Source organism: Onychostoma macrolepis, chromosome 20, assembly GCF_012432095.1.
Source record: "Onychostoma macrolepis isolate SWU-2019 chromosome 20, ASM1243209v1, whole genome shotgun sequence".
NCBI lineage: Eukaryota > Metazoa > Chordata > Actinopteri > Cypriniformes > Cyprinidae > Onychostoma > Onychostoma macrolepis.
In genome coordinates, this window is record NC_081174.1 from 21,900,200 (window position 1) to 21,914,372 (window position 14,173).

General features: G+C 38.2%; 1 protein-coding gene across 5 annotated transcripts; it reads left to right on the forward strand.

The window, feature by feature from the left end:
- Positions 1 to 82: 82 nt before the first annotated feature.
- On the forward strand, positions 83 to 12,041 carry ankef1a (ankyrin repeat and EF-hand domain containing 1a). 5 transcript variants are annotated; one of them, XR_009267537.1, is made up of 12 exons: positions 83 to 546; positions 1,086 to 1,453; positions 1,872 to 2,071; positions 2,352 to 2,501; positions 2,640 to 2,763; positions 3,417 to 4,245; positions 4,594 to 4,820; positions 5,094 to 5,263; positions 6,114 to 6,254; positions 6,739 to 6,894; positions 8,097 to 9,175; positions 11,545 to 12,041. XR_009267537.1 is itself a non-coding variant. In XM_058755341.1 (11 exons), the coding sequence occupies exons 2-10, from the start codon at positions 1,099 to 1,101 to the stop codon at positions 6,889 to 6,891; spliced, it is 2,349 nt and encodes a 782-aa protein (XP_058611324.1). In that variant the 5' UTR covers positions 83 to 546; positions 1,086 to 1,098; the 3' UTR covers positions 6,892 to 6,894; positions 8,993 to 9,056. The 5 variants fall into 5 exon arrangements, 3 of the variants coding, with proteins under 3 accessions (XP_058611324.1, XP_058611323.1, XP_058611325.1); XR_009267536.1 differs by lacking the exon at positions 11,545 to 12,041 and adding an exon at positions 6,990 to 7,142 and having other exon boundaries at positions 8,097 to 9,056; XM_058755341.1 differs by lacking the exon at positions 11,545 to 12,041 and having other exon boundaries at positions 8,993 to 9,056.
- Positions 12,042 to 14,173: the final 2,132 nt, after the last annotated feature.

Genomic DNA, 14,173 nt, shown 5'->3' on the forward strand with positions numbered 1-14,173 from the left:
AGATTGTGATCTCTCATTGGCTAAAAAAGCGCGGGTCATTGTACTTATAGTGAATTCGCGCCCTCTAGTGGACGATCTGAAATCTTCGCCACATTTTCTTATTGAACCGGACCCCCTTCCTGAGAATGATTGAGCGCGGGCTAAAGTGATAACATATTAAATTATGCATGACTTTGACTTAATGGTGAGAGAACCATATCCAATATGAGCATGGGGCGAGGAAGCCTCTCTTTGTGATAGATGTCACTTACTGTCACTCATACAAAAAGTTGAAGACATTGCCATGAAAACTGATACCCCGTTTCTCGTCAGGCTACTCAACCCAGGTCAAGTGACCACGTAAAAGTGCAGTAATTCTATCTTAGGCCGCTTCTAAATAAAAAAGAGGCGGGGACAATTGGGCGGAATTTACTTCTTGAAGAAGCTTTTTAAGAGTTCACGGCGTGCTGTTGCTATAGAGACACACAGCGAGCACACAGAGAGACTCACGCTTGGAAACAATGTAACATTTACTTAACATACTGTGGATTTCAGAAGCCAAAACAGGTAAGAGAGTCTGATTGTTGTTTGACATTGAATGTAGTCTTGCGAAACGTGTTTATCAGATATACAACTATATTGTTTACCAATTTAAAAATCTCTAAATTAAACCGTAAGGTGCAAAAAAGACCCCTTAGGAAAATCGAGTCCCCAAATGATCACATGCTCGAAAAAATTGTTTTTATTGAATATTCATGGAGGAACATTATTTGCATAAAAAGAAATGTATTTGTTATGAAACATCATGTAAATATTAAAGTTAAAGGGCATCAGACGCTTGGGTAAATCGTCACATTTAATAAAATGCTCATAATCAGATTACTGTTTATGGATTACATGATTATATACTCACACAATGGAAGTAAATTATTCATAATTTACTGTTTCATATACTGTTCTTTTTTTCTTTCTAAAGGAACCTACTTTCAGCCATGTTGTGCCTACTATTGCACCTTGATTAAAATCTCAAGTGAAATGCATTTAAAACATAAAGAAAACAAAGGGAAAAAAACCCTACAAATGCTACCGTAACGTTTTTTTAATAGATTTTTTAGGTTCATGATGTCATGCACCCTGGCCAAGGGAAGGCTTGAAGTTTTGCAGATCTATCGGCTACTGCAGTGCGTCCAGGATGGAGATAAGCTGTACATAGAGAAATTAATCAGCATGGGTGTTCGTGACCTCATAAATCTCACTGAACCATGTGAGGGGAACGGTGTCCTGCACCTGGCCTCGGTGGGCAACAAACCCGACATGCTGGAGTTCCTCATAGCTCAAGGTGCCCGTCCAGACGTGCAGGACAGGAGAGGACGGACACCCCTGATGCTGGCCGCAGAGCTCGGATATGACAGTATTGTGTCTCTGCTGGCCAAGCACAACACAGACATGAAACTTATAGACAAAGAGGGGAAAGGTAATTTTTAAAATTATTTTGATTTATAAAATAGTCTAAATGCCACTTTTTATCCATTGCTCTCCATATAAATATGCATGCAAGTGTTATAAGCTTCTGTCAGTGCCGGGTATGATATAAATGTACTGTATAGACTTTATCTGTGAATACTTAATTTTATTCACCAATATACAATATCTCTCTTTCTCTCTAGGGTTAGATATTAATAAGGCTTCCAGTATTTGACACCTTACCAACAATTATTCTTCATAAGACAATTTGACAGCAACCACATAGTCAAAAGGGATCATCAATGGCTGGCAGCATCCTGCCATTTTGGAGATTTACTGTATGCAGATCTAATTACAGATCAGGGCACGTCCAGTAAAACTAGTGTGTAAACCGATCTGAGTAATCCGTACTCTGGCTTCTCTCCCAGGCTTGCTCTTCTACTGCATCCACCCTACCAAAAGGCACATGCGCTGCCTCCAGGTGGCCCTTACCGGCAATGCGGATGTCAACAATGTTTCAGAAACTGGGATGCCAGTGTTCCTGCTGGCCTGCGAACAAGCTCAGGACTGTGAAGGAATGTGTCTCAGTATCCTAGAGAGAGGAGCAGACCCCAATGCTACAAATCAGGTTTGCAAACGTTGTATAACTGATAAATGAACTCCAAAATTGAATGTGTAGAATACTTCAAATCTTGTATATTTGAAGTGTCTATGTATATATTTGTATACACACACACACACACACACACACACACACATTGTTGATTTTGCAACTTAAACTGATCTTCAAATGACGACCTTCAAAGCACTTTGAGCTGACAAATCATGGAATTACATCAACTAAGTAAACTCAAGACTGCTGATGGGTCGGGTGTTTGTATATTGATTTTGTCTGTATGATATCCCAGGAAACTGGTCGGACAGCTCTGATGGAGGCCACCAGAGCAGGAGCAATAGATCTTGTGAGAGCCATTCTCAAGAAAGGAGGAAACGTCAATGCCCTAGATAAGAAGCAATTCAATGCAGCTCACTTTGCGGCTGAAAGAGGCTTCTTTGAAGTGAGCATCACTTCTGTTGTTGTTTGACAATTATATAAAAAGTGATAAAAATTTGCTGTTATTGAATGAAACCTTCCTAGCATTTGGCTATAAGCCTACGTATTTCTCCAAGTGATTATCATTACTGCTTTTTTCCAGATCATTACGGTGTTGTCTGCATATGCAGCAGACTTTGGAGTGGTAACATCAGAGGGGGATACACCGCTGCACTTCGCTGCCTGTGGTGGCTACACAGATTGCTGCAGGTTTCTAGCTCAAAGAGGTAAATCAATTTATTTTAAGCCAAACAGAATCATTAAACCTGGGGAGAATGGCTGCTTGTTACTATTTTTTGAGTAGCTTGCTGTAAATTCTCAATGAAAAAAGGATATCAATAGTAAAACAACTGACTATACATGAAAACAACAAAATAATGTATAATTCTCTGTATTTTTTATTATTTTTCTTTATTTGTTTTTGTACATTTACTTTAGTTGTTCATTTTATTAGGAAAGTTTATTTTCCTTTTATTACATGCACCAAATTTATTCACAAACTTGTAATGAGCAGTGCTCATAAACCGGCTGTTGTCAACAAAAGAGAGGCTTTAAGGTCCCACTTTGGCTTTCTTCTGAAAATGAAGAAATTAAGTAATTTTACGGATGTTATTATATTATTTTTCTTAAATACTTGATTTTATATTATTATAATATCTCTTATTTGTTTAAAAATTATTTAGTAATAACAATAATAATTAAAAATGTGCAACCCTCCCAAAAATTAGCAGGGCAATATTTATTAGAAAAATCACAATTAGATTTTTCCCAAATCCTGCAGCCCTACCATAAAAGCACTCATGCTTCTTGATATGGAACAAGCTGAATTTGATTTGAAATGTTATATTTGATGCCTTGAAGATTCAAATTCCTACTTTAGGATGCAATCCCAAACTGAAGAACCAAGAAGGTCTGCTTCCCCGTCAGATCGCTAAGGACTGTGGTCACAAAGCCACCGTCAAAGAGCTTAAGAAGGCTGAACGACAGCATGGAAAGTTCTCAAAAGGAGCAGGTGGCACAAATGAACCATGGGCTCTGACGCTTCACGACTGGTCTCATGAAAATGAGAATGCACTGAGAAGTGCTTTCGAGTCAGCATCAGACGGCTACATGGGAATAGAAATGGTGTCCAGAATGACATTTTTGTCTGTTCTTCAGGACCTTCACACTCCTCTAGATGATAAACAAATTTATGCTCTTCTGCTTGCTCTCGATAAGAGAAGAGAGGGCTTTATAAATATAAGTGATTTTCTAAAAGGTCTCAAATATCTTCCAAAGACATATGTTATGGCTTCTTATGGGCCTAAGAAGAAGAAGGCAACCAAGGCAGGAAAGACCAAAAAGACTAAGTTCAATGCACCTATGCCCATCTGCACTGTCCCGCCTGATCTCATTCATCGGCGTGATGATGGTGGGCCTCCGCATTTTATGATTGAAAGTTACCAGCATGCTACAGACACCCACAGATATGACCGGGACCATCGACCAGGACATCCTATTGAAGATGATACAGCATGGTACATTGATGAGCCCGAAAAGATATACATAAATATGAACCACAGTGTTAAAACAGGAGATATTGAGTCTCTCAGGTTGGCACTCAGCCAAAAGATTCCTGTAGATGTGAAAGATCGTTTCTACAAGACACCACTCATGGCTGCATGCGCAAGTGGGAACTACGAAGTGGCAAAGTTCCTGCTTGATAATGGGTAAGGTTAATGCACTTATAAGAATTTACTTAAAAGGATAGCTAGTTCACCCAAAAATGGTGATTTACTCACCCTATTGGCATTCCAAATCTGTATGATTTTTTTTTTCTTCAAATCAATGGGAAATACAATGGAAGTCAATGGGAATCGAAACTGTTTGGTTACCAACATTCTTCAAATTATCTTCTTTAATGTTCTACAGAGGACAGAAGGTCATACAGGTTTGGAATGACATGAGAGTAAGTAAATGATGAATGAATGACTATTCTAAATTAATAAATGAAAGTATATTTACATTGGCATATGTATATTTGTAAAAATGATATCCAAACGATAATCTCACCGCAGGGCTGATGTGAATGCATGCGATCAGTTCAGCTGGACACCTCTACACCATGCCTGTCATGCAGGACAGCTGGACATCATACAGTTGCTGCTGGAGGCGGGAGCTTCTGTGGACCCGCCCGCCCTCAATGGAGCCACTCCCCTAATGAGAGCCATTGAGAGCTGTAGGCCGTCCTGTGTGGAGTACCTCATCAAAGCTGGGGCCAAGGTCAATGCAGCAAATAAGACAGGTACAGTTCCCTTTCTAGCAAAGAACTATTATAATACAACTTCAACATCTTGATAGATCATAAATCTATTCAAGTGTGCAAACCATGAACACCTTTTCTGTTTCATAACCATCTCAGTGCAGACTGTTTTTATGTCATTCCCATGATGCCACCTCATCTTTGCTGGAGGAATCTTATGAACACCCCTGATTTACAGTGCATTAAATCTCTAAGATTGATCAACTTTGGCTCTGCTGTCATTTGAGTCAGGAACTTTTAATCTTTTAATTGCAGAGCAAAACTGCTTGGACGTTGCCCACGCTTATGCAGACTTCAGGGTGGTGGATTTGATCCAGGCTAAGATTAATACGCTACCCAGACCTAAGGAGAATAAAAAGCCACAGCCTGTCAGAGTCCACCGCAAACTAACGCCAGCTTCAACCCCAGGCTCTACAAAAGAAAAGGTAGAACAAGTGTACTGTATGTGACTCAACATATTTATTCGACACATCGACAAGCCAATAAATTCCTGACAAAATCAAGCCCCGCCCTTCATTTTTTCTTCATTGAGAAGCTATTTTACTTAGCTATACATTACAGTGTTGAATAAAACCTTAAAACGTAATATGAGACCATAAATAAATATTATTTCCCCTTTCACATAATTAAAAGATTCAAGTTTTTTGGTTTGATTCAATACTACAGTAGTCCTGGACTTTATACTGACACCAATGGCATGGATAAACAGCATCAATGATGCTATTGTATAAATTTGCTATTTTGCATATTTTTTTATCCATGATAAATTTATTCTGTCACCAGAAGTGTCTTATAGTTGTGAGTTATCGATGCAATATCAATGTTCATTTTTATGTAGAAACATATTTTTTACATTGGTGTTTTTTCCTGTAATCTGTAATGTTACCTTGGGTTTTGGAATGGTGCTATGAAAATAAAAATATATTATTATTTTTAAAAAAAAATTCACTACATATTTGGCAAGTACTATTCACAATAATTCTCATTTTAAAATTACTGTGTCATTTCAAATATAAAACTGAAACAGCATAAGAGCTGTGATCAAAACCATCTGGTATGGAAAATGAGATGACACAGCAAATGAAAACCCAAGCAAAGAGTAAGTAAATGAGTCCAGACGTGTCACATTACCCCCCAACAAGGCCTTGGCGGCTTCGTGACTTGTTAGTGTGCTCAGGGAAACCCTGCTGAACCTTTGTTGAAAGTCACACCATTGTCAATGTGTCATCACGTTCACTGTGTCTTGATTATGGTGTTGGTGCTTTATCTTCTCAGCAGGGCACCGTTCCCACTCCTACAGCCTCCTCAAACTCAGCAGTCAAGAAAGCAATGAAGAAAGACAGTGTTATCGTGTACAGCACTCAGATCACTACCGGCAAGCTCAACAAATTGGACATCAGTTTTGTGCCAAGAACGGTAAGCTGGACACCATTCATAGGTATACGCACAGAGATTTCTAGATATAGATTTTCTGAGCTAGGTGTGTGTGAGCACAGTGGGCCTCGTGAACTAATAATAAAAGGTGATTTCATGCAAAAACAGTGTGCACATAAATTTCTTACTCTTATTCTACTGATCATTAATCTAAATTAATCAACAAAGAGTAGTTATGTCTCCATATAAGGGCTGTACACACACAACACATTACAATCTCTGCAAAAATGTATCCTTATTCTCACATACCTTAATTTTAATTTTGAAGACCGATTCTCAAAAACCTTTGAAATACATGGAATACCTTTTATATAGGCCAAAACTGCACATTTTCAGATGCATTTCATGCAGAACCTATGTCTGTCTATCTATCTATCTGTCTATCCATCTATCTGTCTATCTAAGCAGATAAGCAAATTTATTTTCATTGGGCTATGATATCCGTTTTTCTTGCTATTTGTTGTAGACATGGCAAAATCAGCTGTCCACAATCGAGCTGATGGATAGGAAAGCAAGGAGGAGGCAGCGCTTCAGTTTTGAGGTGGACTTTGATGACTTCAGGATGCCATTCAATAAAAACATTCAGAAGAAGTCCGTGGAGTTTGAGCTCACTGACTGAAAGGTAAAGACCTTGTCTTGTTTGAGATCAAAATGTAGAAATATCATTGCTTGCTAAAGCAAACGCTGTTATTATTATTGCACATTTTTGGGTTACAGATTTGCACAGACCCCACAGAACAGAAGTAATAAACTTTGGCATGTCCTCTTACTTTTTGTTAAGTGATCACACAAACAATTTCCACCTGGCAGACAATAAAATGGACAGGAAATCCCATAAAAACAGCGACCTGAGCCATATAGACACCAGGGGTCAGGTTCTCAACAATTTTCTTTCCTTCTTTTCATTGTTTACATTATCAATTACTTTTGTCACTTCAGAGTACTTGTGCATATCCCTAGTAAAAGTAATATTCATTACAAGTAGCTAATGTTATGCTTAATTTAAACAACCCAATAAACACCTTTGGGGATTTAAGACATTTAAGTTTAAGTTGAATGTTACTTAAAGAGGTTATTCACATTTTTTAAGTATTTTCTTTTCAGTAATTCTAATTCAAGATTAATTCAATCAAGATTAGAACATTGTTAAAAAAAGGTTTATGGGGATGCAAAATATTCTTAACGTATTCTTAAGTTAAAAAATAAGAAGAAAATAATGGTTGCAAAGGTTTTATTTATGAAAATGTTTTGTGAATTCTGCCCCAAATTATAATACAGATTTGAGGTCAGCTAGCAGCCACTCGGAACATCTTGGCAACCTGATAGCAACACCTTGGCAACCTTCCAAAATGCCTTAGAATCATAGCATCAAATTTTCCATGGGCATCAGCACTTTAGTTTAGGGAACATTCTAACATACAGTGTGTTTTATGCCGTAGTTACTCAGGGATTAATACCGCATGTCTCACGGCTGTTTCTCTGTCATCTCAGAGAGGGAGGTACGTTAAGTAAGATTGATTATGCGTTTAGGAGAGGCAGAGATGAGAGCTGCTGCCTACGTGCTGGCATGCAGTTTGTCTCCTCCATGTCTCAGCGTCTGTCGGGCGTGCTGAGTACAGGCCTTTCACCACAGGCAGCTCTGCGCAAAACCCCTCATGTTGTTTATCTCAGAAAACCCAGCAATTCTATCCACATGCTTTAACAAGAATCAGATACATTAACTGCTGATTAACAATGTCTGGTATAGTTATAGTAGAAATGTGTGATTGAAACTGATTAGAAAGACTTCCAGTAAAAGCTGTTTTCATTTTCTATGCTTTACAGATTGAAGTGACGTGCACCAGTTATCGCTGGCCTCGGAGCAGATTCTAGATTCTTTCTGCTGCAAGGAAATGCACCACTCGGCTGTCCTTTTATTGCACGGTTCTCTGTTTGGCCATCAGATGGCGCAACAGTGTTTACATACGAACAGTGTCTGTTTTGGATGGCTGTTCTAAGACCCTCTGGGACTCTTGTGTTACAGCTCAGCACAGTACAATACTGCAAAATGGCAGCCAAAACAATTGTGATTGTTTAGAGCCTAATTTTGAACTTGATTAAAATATCATGTGATTGAACTTTCATTCAAAATTTACAGGTATAGATTGTATGTGTTATGAATCGTAGCTGCCATTGTAAGTCTTTTTCCATAAACAGTCTCTCTGATTTATTCCCTGATGTATTCTGTTAGTTTAAAAATCAATAAAAATGTACCACAAATGAATGAAAAGGATCCGCACAGTGGTAAAGAAATAAATATCCACATCAAACCAACGTAATAACACCTTTACTGTAACCGCAGAGTCAGTAAGCTCTGTTTAAAATGTCAACAGTGGCGTCTGAAAAACAGAGATAAGGTGTTTTGTATTTGTACAACGTGGATCTGATTAAATGCGCCCATGTCTGCTGATACCAGCATTTACCATCGAATTATATCATTACATTGCTATGCCTTCAAGGTCTGTTGGGCATGGTTACATAACATAATAAATGGTCAAAACCAACAGCTATAAATCAAGGCTACTGAAACTACGGAGTTTACACATATCCATTTGGTATCCAATCAGATTATAGAGAATTTATGTCAATTGTCAGAGACTGTTACTAGCAACTGTGAGATATATATGGATTTTTGTAAATGGATGTTTGTCTAAATCGAAATTTTTGACTGTTTGTTACAGAGGCTGAGAAAGAGACAACAAAAGAGCAAACATGAGAGTGGTAGAGAGAGAGAGAGAGAGAGATGGGGGGCGACTCGGAGAGTTAGTGCGTCAGAGAGCGAGAAGGACGGGGCGAATGAAAGCGATAGTGTGAGTGTGAACCCATCGGTGACATTCATCCCTGTAGATGTGGGTAACAACACGGTGAGTCAAGGATGGAAACGGAGGAGTGAATTTTTTATAAAATCAATGCTCTCAGCTTCAGTGTAAACAAGATCTTTCGAGAGTGATGAGCACGCACATGCAAATTGTGTTTTCATGTGCAGAAGTGTCTGCATTTATGCATGAATGTCGATTAATCTCCATTGATGTTGGTTTTCATCATAATACTCGTGTACATTGTTGAATTTAATAGGATTTGTCATGACCACAATTAATATACACTGCCAGGCAAAAAAAATAAAATAAAAATTATATATACATTTTTATTAAAATTTAAAATAATTTTCAGCAGCCAGAAATCATTCTAATATGCTGATTTGGAGCTCAAGAAACATTTTGTACTATTATCAATTTTACAGAAACAGAAATTAATACTTCTTATTAACAAGGGCACATTATAGATCAAGACATTTATAATGTTACAAATTATGTCTATTTCAAATAAATGCTTATTTGAGCTTTTTTATGTCATCAAAGAATCCTGGGGAAAAATAGCAAAATATTAGGCAGCAAAAACAGTTTTCAGCATTGATAATAATAACCATTATTAATAATTAAGCACCAAATCAGCATATTGGAATGATTCTGAAAGATCATGTGAAAATGAAGACTGCTTAAAATTCAGTTTTCAGGAATTACAGGAATTAATAACATTTTAAAATATATTCAAACAGAAATATATAGAAATAGTTCTTTTAAATTGTAATAATATTTCAAAATATTACTGTTTTAGTGTAGTTTTGATCAAATAAATGCAGCCTTGGTGAGCATAAGTGACTTCTAAACTAATTATCACTATGTATGTATGTGTTATTTTTGTAAATTTGGTCATGTAGTGCAGTGCAAAGACTTTGTTTTGCTCCATCTGAAATGATATGTCTGCCCCATCCACCTTGTTTTCTGGGTTGAAAGTATTTCCTTGCAGCACTGCAGTGTTTCTACTCATACGCACCCGCACACAGAGCTTACTCAGCATTCTTCTTCCTCCTGGGACCAAGGGGAGACAGAGAGCTCTGGCCAGGCTTGGCCTGCGCTGTGTTTGTGTTTTATTCAGTGCCTGTCACAGCTCTGCCCCACTGCCAGAGGCCACTAAACTGAACATAGCCGTCTGGGTCTGTCCTGACATAGAGTTAAGATGCTCCTGCAGACCACTAATTCTCAGTTCAGGGACTGAGAATCTGCATACGCTTAACTAGGCAGAGAATAGTGATATAAACATAGGTATTAGTGCTGTTACAATATCACAGGGACTGTGAATTACAGTTTTATTAGGTCTGCCGAATACGATGTGACTGTTTTATCGTAACAAGTCCCCGGATGCTTTTATACAGCAACTTTCTTACACATAACTGGTGAAGGGAACAGTCTGTCATTCGTAATAAAACAGGTGATTACTGGTTTGTTAGGGTAATTCTTGTGAGGTGAAGGAACGTGGAGATGTTTACAACCTGTGAAGCAGAACTTAAAATAGTGCTAATATGGAAAAACCATAATTAAAGCCGACTGGTCACCCAGGCTGCATTTATTTGATCAAAATACAGTAAAAACAGTAATATTGTGAAATATTATTACCATTTAAAATAACTATTTTTTTAATATAATAAATGGCACCTATAATCTTCCTGTGACATCAACTGAATTTCAACTATGACTCAACCCAGATCAAAAATTAGGCACAGTGGTGTCTCTAAAAGTAATAATCTTTCAAGTACCAAAAGCAGTTCTCTTTTTCTGATGAGCACACAGAGATTTTCCTAACAGCAGCCTTAAGTACAGCTGCTGTCGTTGTAGAGTAAGGGATTGTTTTGGTTTGATTGCCTTACTCAAGTTCCTCTCCCAAGGATTTGGTGTACAATTTCAGTCGATAGAAGCCGATGGCAGAAGTTCAAGTACCTTGCTGTTGAGCATTTTTCTGCAATTAGACTTTGCATTTGGCATCTGTTCTTTGTATCATCGTGTTTTTGCCCACAGGCCACTTTTTACTTGCTGCCCTTAGTTTATTTTCATACCCACCCAGGGGAACTTGACAAAACAACACAGATGCAGACACAAAAGACGTTTCCAGGTTACTTTAATTGGTTTTAAAATTCACAAGAAATAGTCTCGAAACCAATTCCAGTGAAGATTCAGTAACACAGTGAGTAATGTAATCACCACGGTGGTCATTTAACATTTGAATCAGGCATATGCAAGAGCGCTGCTGAGGATGGCAGACATCAATCTTTAATCTCACAACCAGATGCTGCGAGGAAAGAAATTATATTGTCTTGTTGCCATTCCAGCAGTCTGTGAAAAAGCAATTTTTATGAACCCTCCAGGGATAATATCACTAATGTATGACTGTGTTGTAGTCAGGTCTAACGCACTGGGGTTGAGCAGCATGCAGTGTTGAAGTGCGTGCCCATATATCAGTGACAGGGTTCAGAGGCTGAGAGCTTGGAGCTGAGCACTGCGGAGCCAGCAGGGTGAAGCTGGCAGAGATCTGCTCTGCACTCCATCGATCTGGCCGAGCTGGAGTAGGTCACGGTTTCAGCACTGGGCAGCTTCATTTTCACTGCAGTGGAGGCGTCTGCTGTTCCACCTCTGGGCACAAACGGAGCCACATAATCACACACGCACACAGTCTTGCATAGTTGGAAGCTGCGGTTCATTAAGCTGCAGAAGGCACCGAGGCACTAGTTTCCCTCTGAGCAGCCCTTAAAGGTGGGATCTGCCAGTAACACCCTGGTAACATAAAAATGCTGCATCAGCTCTGCAAGAGATACTGTATGTATTGCAGGCGTCAGACATGACTGTCTGGGTCCAGGTTTGTGCTCTAGAGCAGTTTCCTCACCGGTTTTGTTTTTGGTAGCCCCACAGTTCCATATATAATGCTCAAGTACACAAATATGTGAAACAAATATTCTTGCCAATAAATGGAAATCGAGGCGCCATTGCGTCTGTTCAGTGTCGCATGATAGGCAATTTCAGTGTGTTGAATGTTATGCAATAAACAGTGCAAGCCATGGTGACTCTTATGAAACAGCTCTTTTTACTGAACCAGAACGATCTTGAAATCACTCATTAACGGTTCGAGTTTGAATTGACTCTCAGAGTGAACTCAGAGCTTACACCTGACTCCCTCAATGAAACTGAAAATCATTTTTTAGTTATATAAGGTTTTAAATAAACCAGGAATCTGTGTACTGCGTGTACTGTGATACACACTTTAGGTTCTTGAGACTGAAATTTGGTGGTAAAACTAAGACATAATCAATATTTTACTTTGTTTTAACAAACAGGTTGAAATATTCTTACAAAACAGAGTGAAATTGATATGGCACAAATACAATCACTACAAAGCCATAATCAACTGGGAACAAAACATCTTCTAAGGCCCTATATAGAATCTGTTTTATTATTTTTTTAATCCATTTGAAATGATAAAGGGACAGTTCACCCAAAAATGAAAATTCTGTCATTGATTACTCACCCTCATGTCATTCCACACGGAAGACCTTCGTTCATCTTTATTTTTGTTTTCTTTGCGCACAAAAAGTATTCTCATAGCTTTATAAAATTAGGGTTGAAGCACTGATGTCACATGGACTATTTGAACGATGTCCTCACTACGTTTCGGGGCCTTGAACATGGTAGTTGTGTTGCTTTCTATGCAGGGTCAGAAATCTCTTGGATTTCATCAGTGCATTGTCTTTATTTGTGTTCTGAAGATGAACAAAGGTCTTACGGGTTTGGAACAACATGAGAGTGAGTAATTAATGACAGAATAATTTTCATTTTTGGATGAATTATTTCTTTAAATTCAACTTTAGCAATCAGAAAGTATGTCCAATTAACTGAAATTATGAAACATTTACAATTTAACAACTAATTATTAAAAGTTTTAAACAAAAATTATCTTTGCTTTTTGTTTTTATATTCTGCGCCACACATTCAAACCGAGACACACAGAACATACAGGCTTCATATTTAAATAGAAGTCTTTTTGCATTTTAATATTCACAGACACTAGTCCATATTGTGGTTCATACCATATATCATAATAACGCCCTACTCTTCTGAAAAAAAAAAAAAAGCCATGAAATCTTTATTGTATTTTATATTAGGTTTCATTAAAAAAGGAAATGAAATGCGTAAAGATATTCACTACAAAAATAATGATGATGTTAATTTCAGTTAATTATTTTAACCTTTTAACAGCCCTAATATTTTTTCTTAACTTTCTATTTTATAGGTTTAACTAAGAAAAATTGCTGCTTAAGTACCCTTGGATGGGAAACACTTTCCTACAAAAAAAAATAAAATATCGAAGCACAAAGAGAAATGTCATGGGTGAATCAGAGTATGATGCGTGTGCATTATGACGCAATGTGGCTTGAGGACATCCGTTTTCACCTCTTCATACGTTTTCTACACGAACGTGAGCATCCCTGTGAAAAAAACCAAAGCTGCAGGTGACGCATGGAGAGAGAACCCCCATGTTTCCATGGCAACGTGCAGGTGAAGGCATCGAGGACTAATCTGGTGTTAGATCTATGAAGCTTAAGCATTGTTACAGTAGTCTTCGCTTAAATCCATCACACACACTCATTCACCATCACTTGTATTCTATTGATGTCTCCAACTAAGCCTAGAATGATAATGATCACAAGCAGGCAGGTTTGACTCACCAACCAGAACGCTGCACTACTCGCAGCAGAGGGGGAGAAGAAGAGAATGAGCGAGAGACACAGCAGTTATTGCACCATGTGTACGAGCCCTGAAAGACTGATAGCTTTCGTGACACGCTGCAGTCTTTCCCACTTCCAAACAATAACACGCAGACGTTATAATGCAATCAGCTGAAAACTTTCATGCTGTAGCAAGATGCAAATCTGCATGTTCTAACACTGTGTTTTTTTTTTAAAGGCCTGATGTCCTTATTTTGAACGTGCGGTCATTACGTCTGCTCACTGGACACATCAGATGTAGTCATGCAGT

What these genes read in the sequence shown, in the direction of transcription:
- ankef1a (XM_058755341.1), top strand. Translation starts at nt 1,099, where the DNA reads ATGATGTCATGCACCCTGGCCAAGGGAAGGCTTGAAGTTTTGCAGATC. An exon ending in ACCCCAATGCTACAAATCAG is followed by an intron (nt 2,072 to 2,351) that starts GTTTGCAAACGT and finishes ATGATATCCCAG; the next exon opens with GAAACTGGTCGGACAGCTCT. An exon ending in CAATGCAGCAAATAAGACAG is followed by an intron (nt 4,821 to 5,093) that starts GTACAGTTCCCT and finishes TTTTAATTGCAG; the next exon opens with AGCAAAACTGCTTGGACGTT.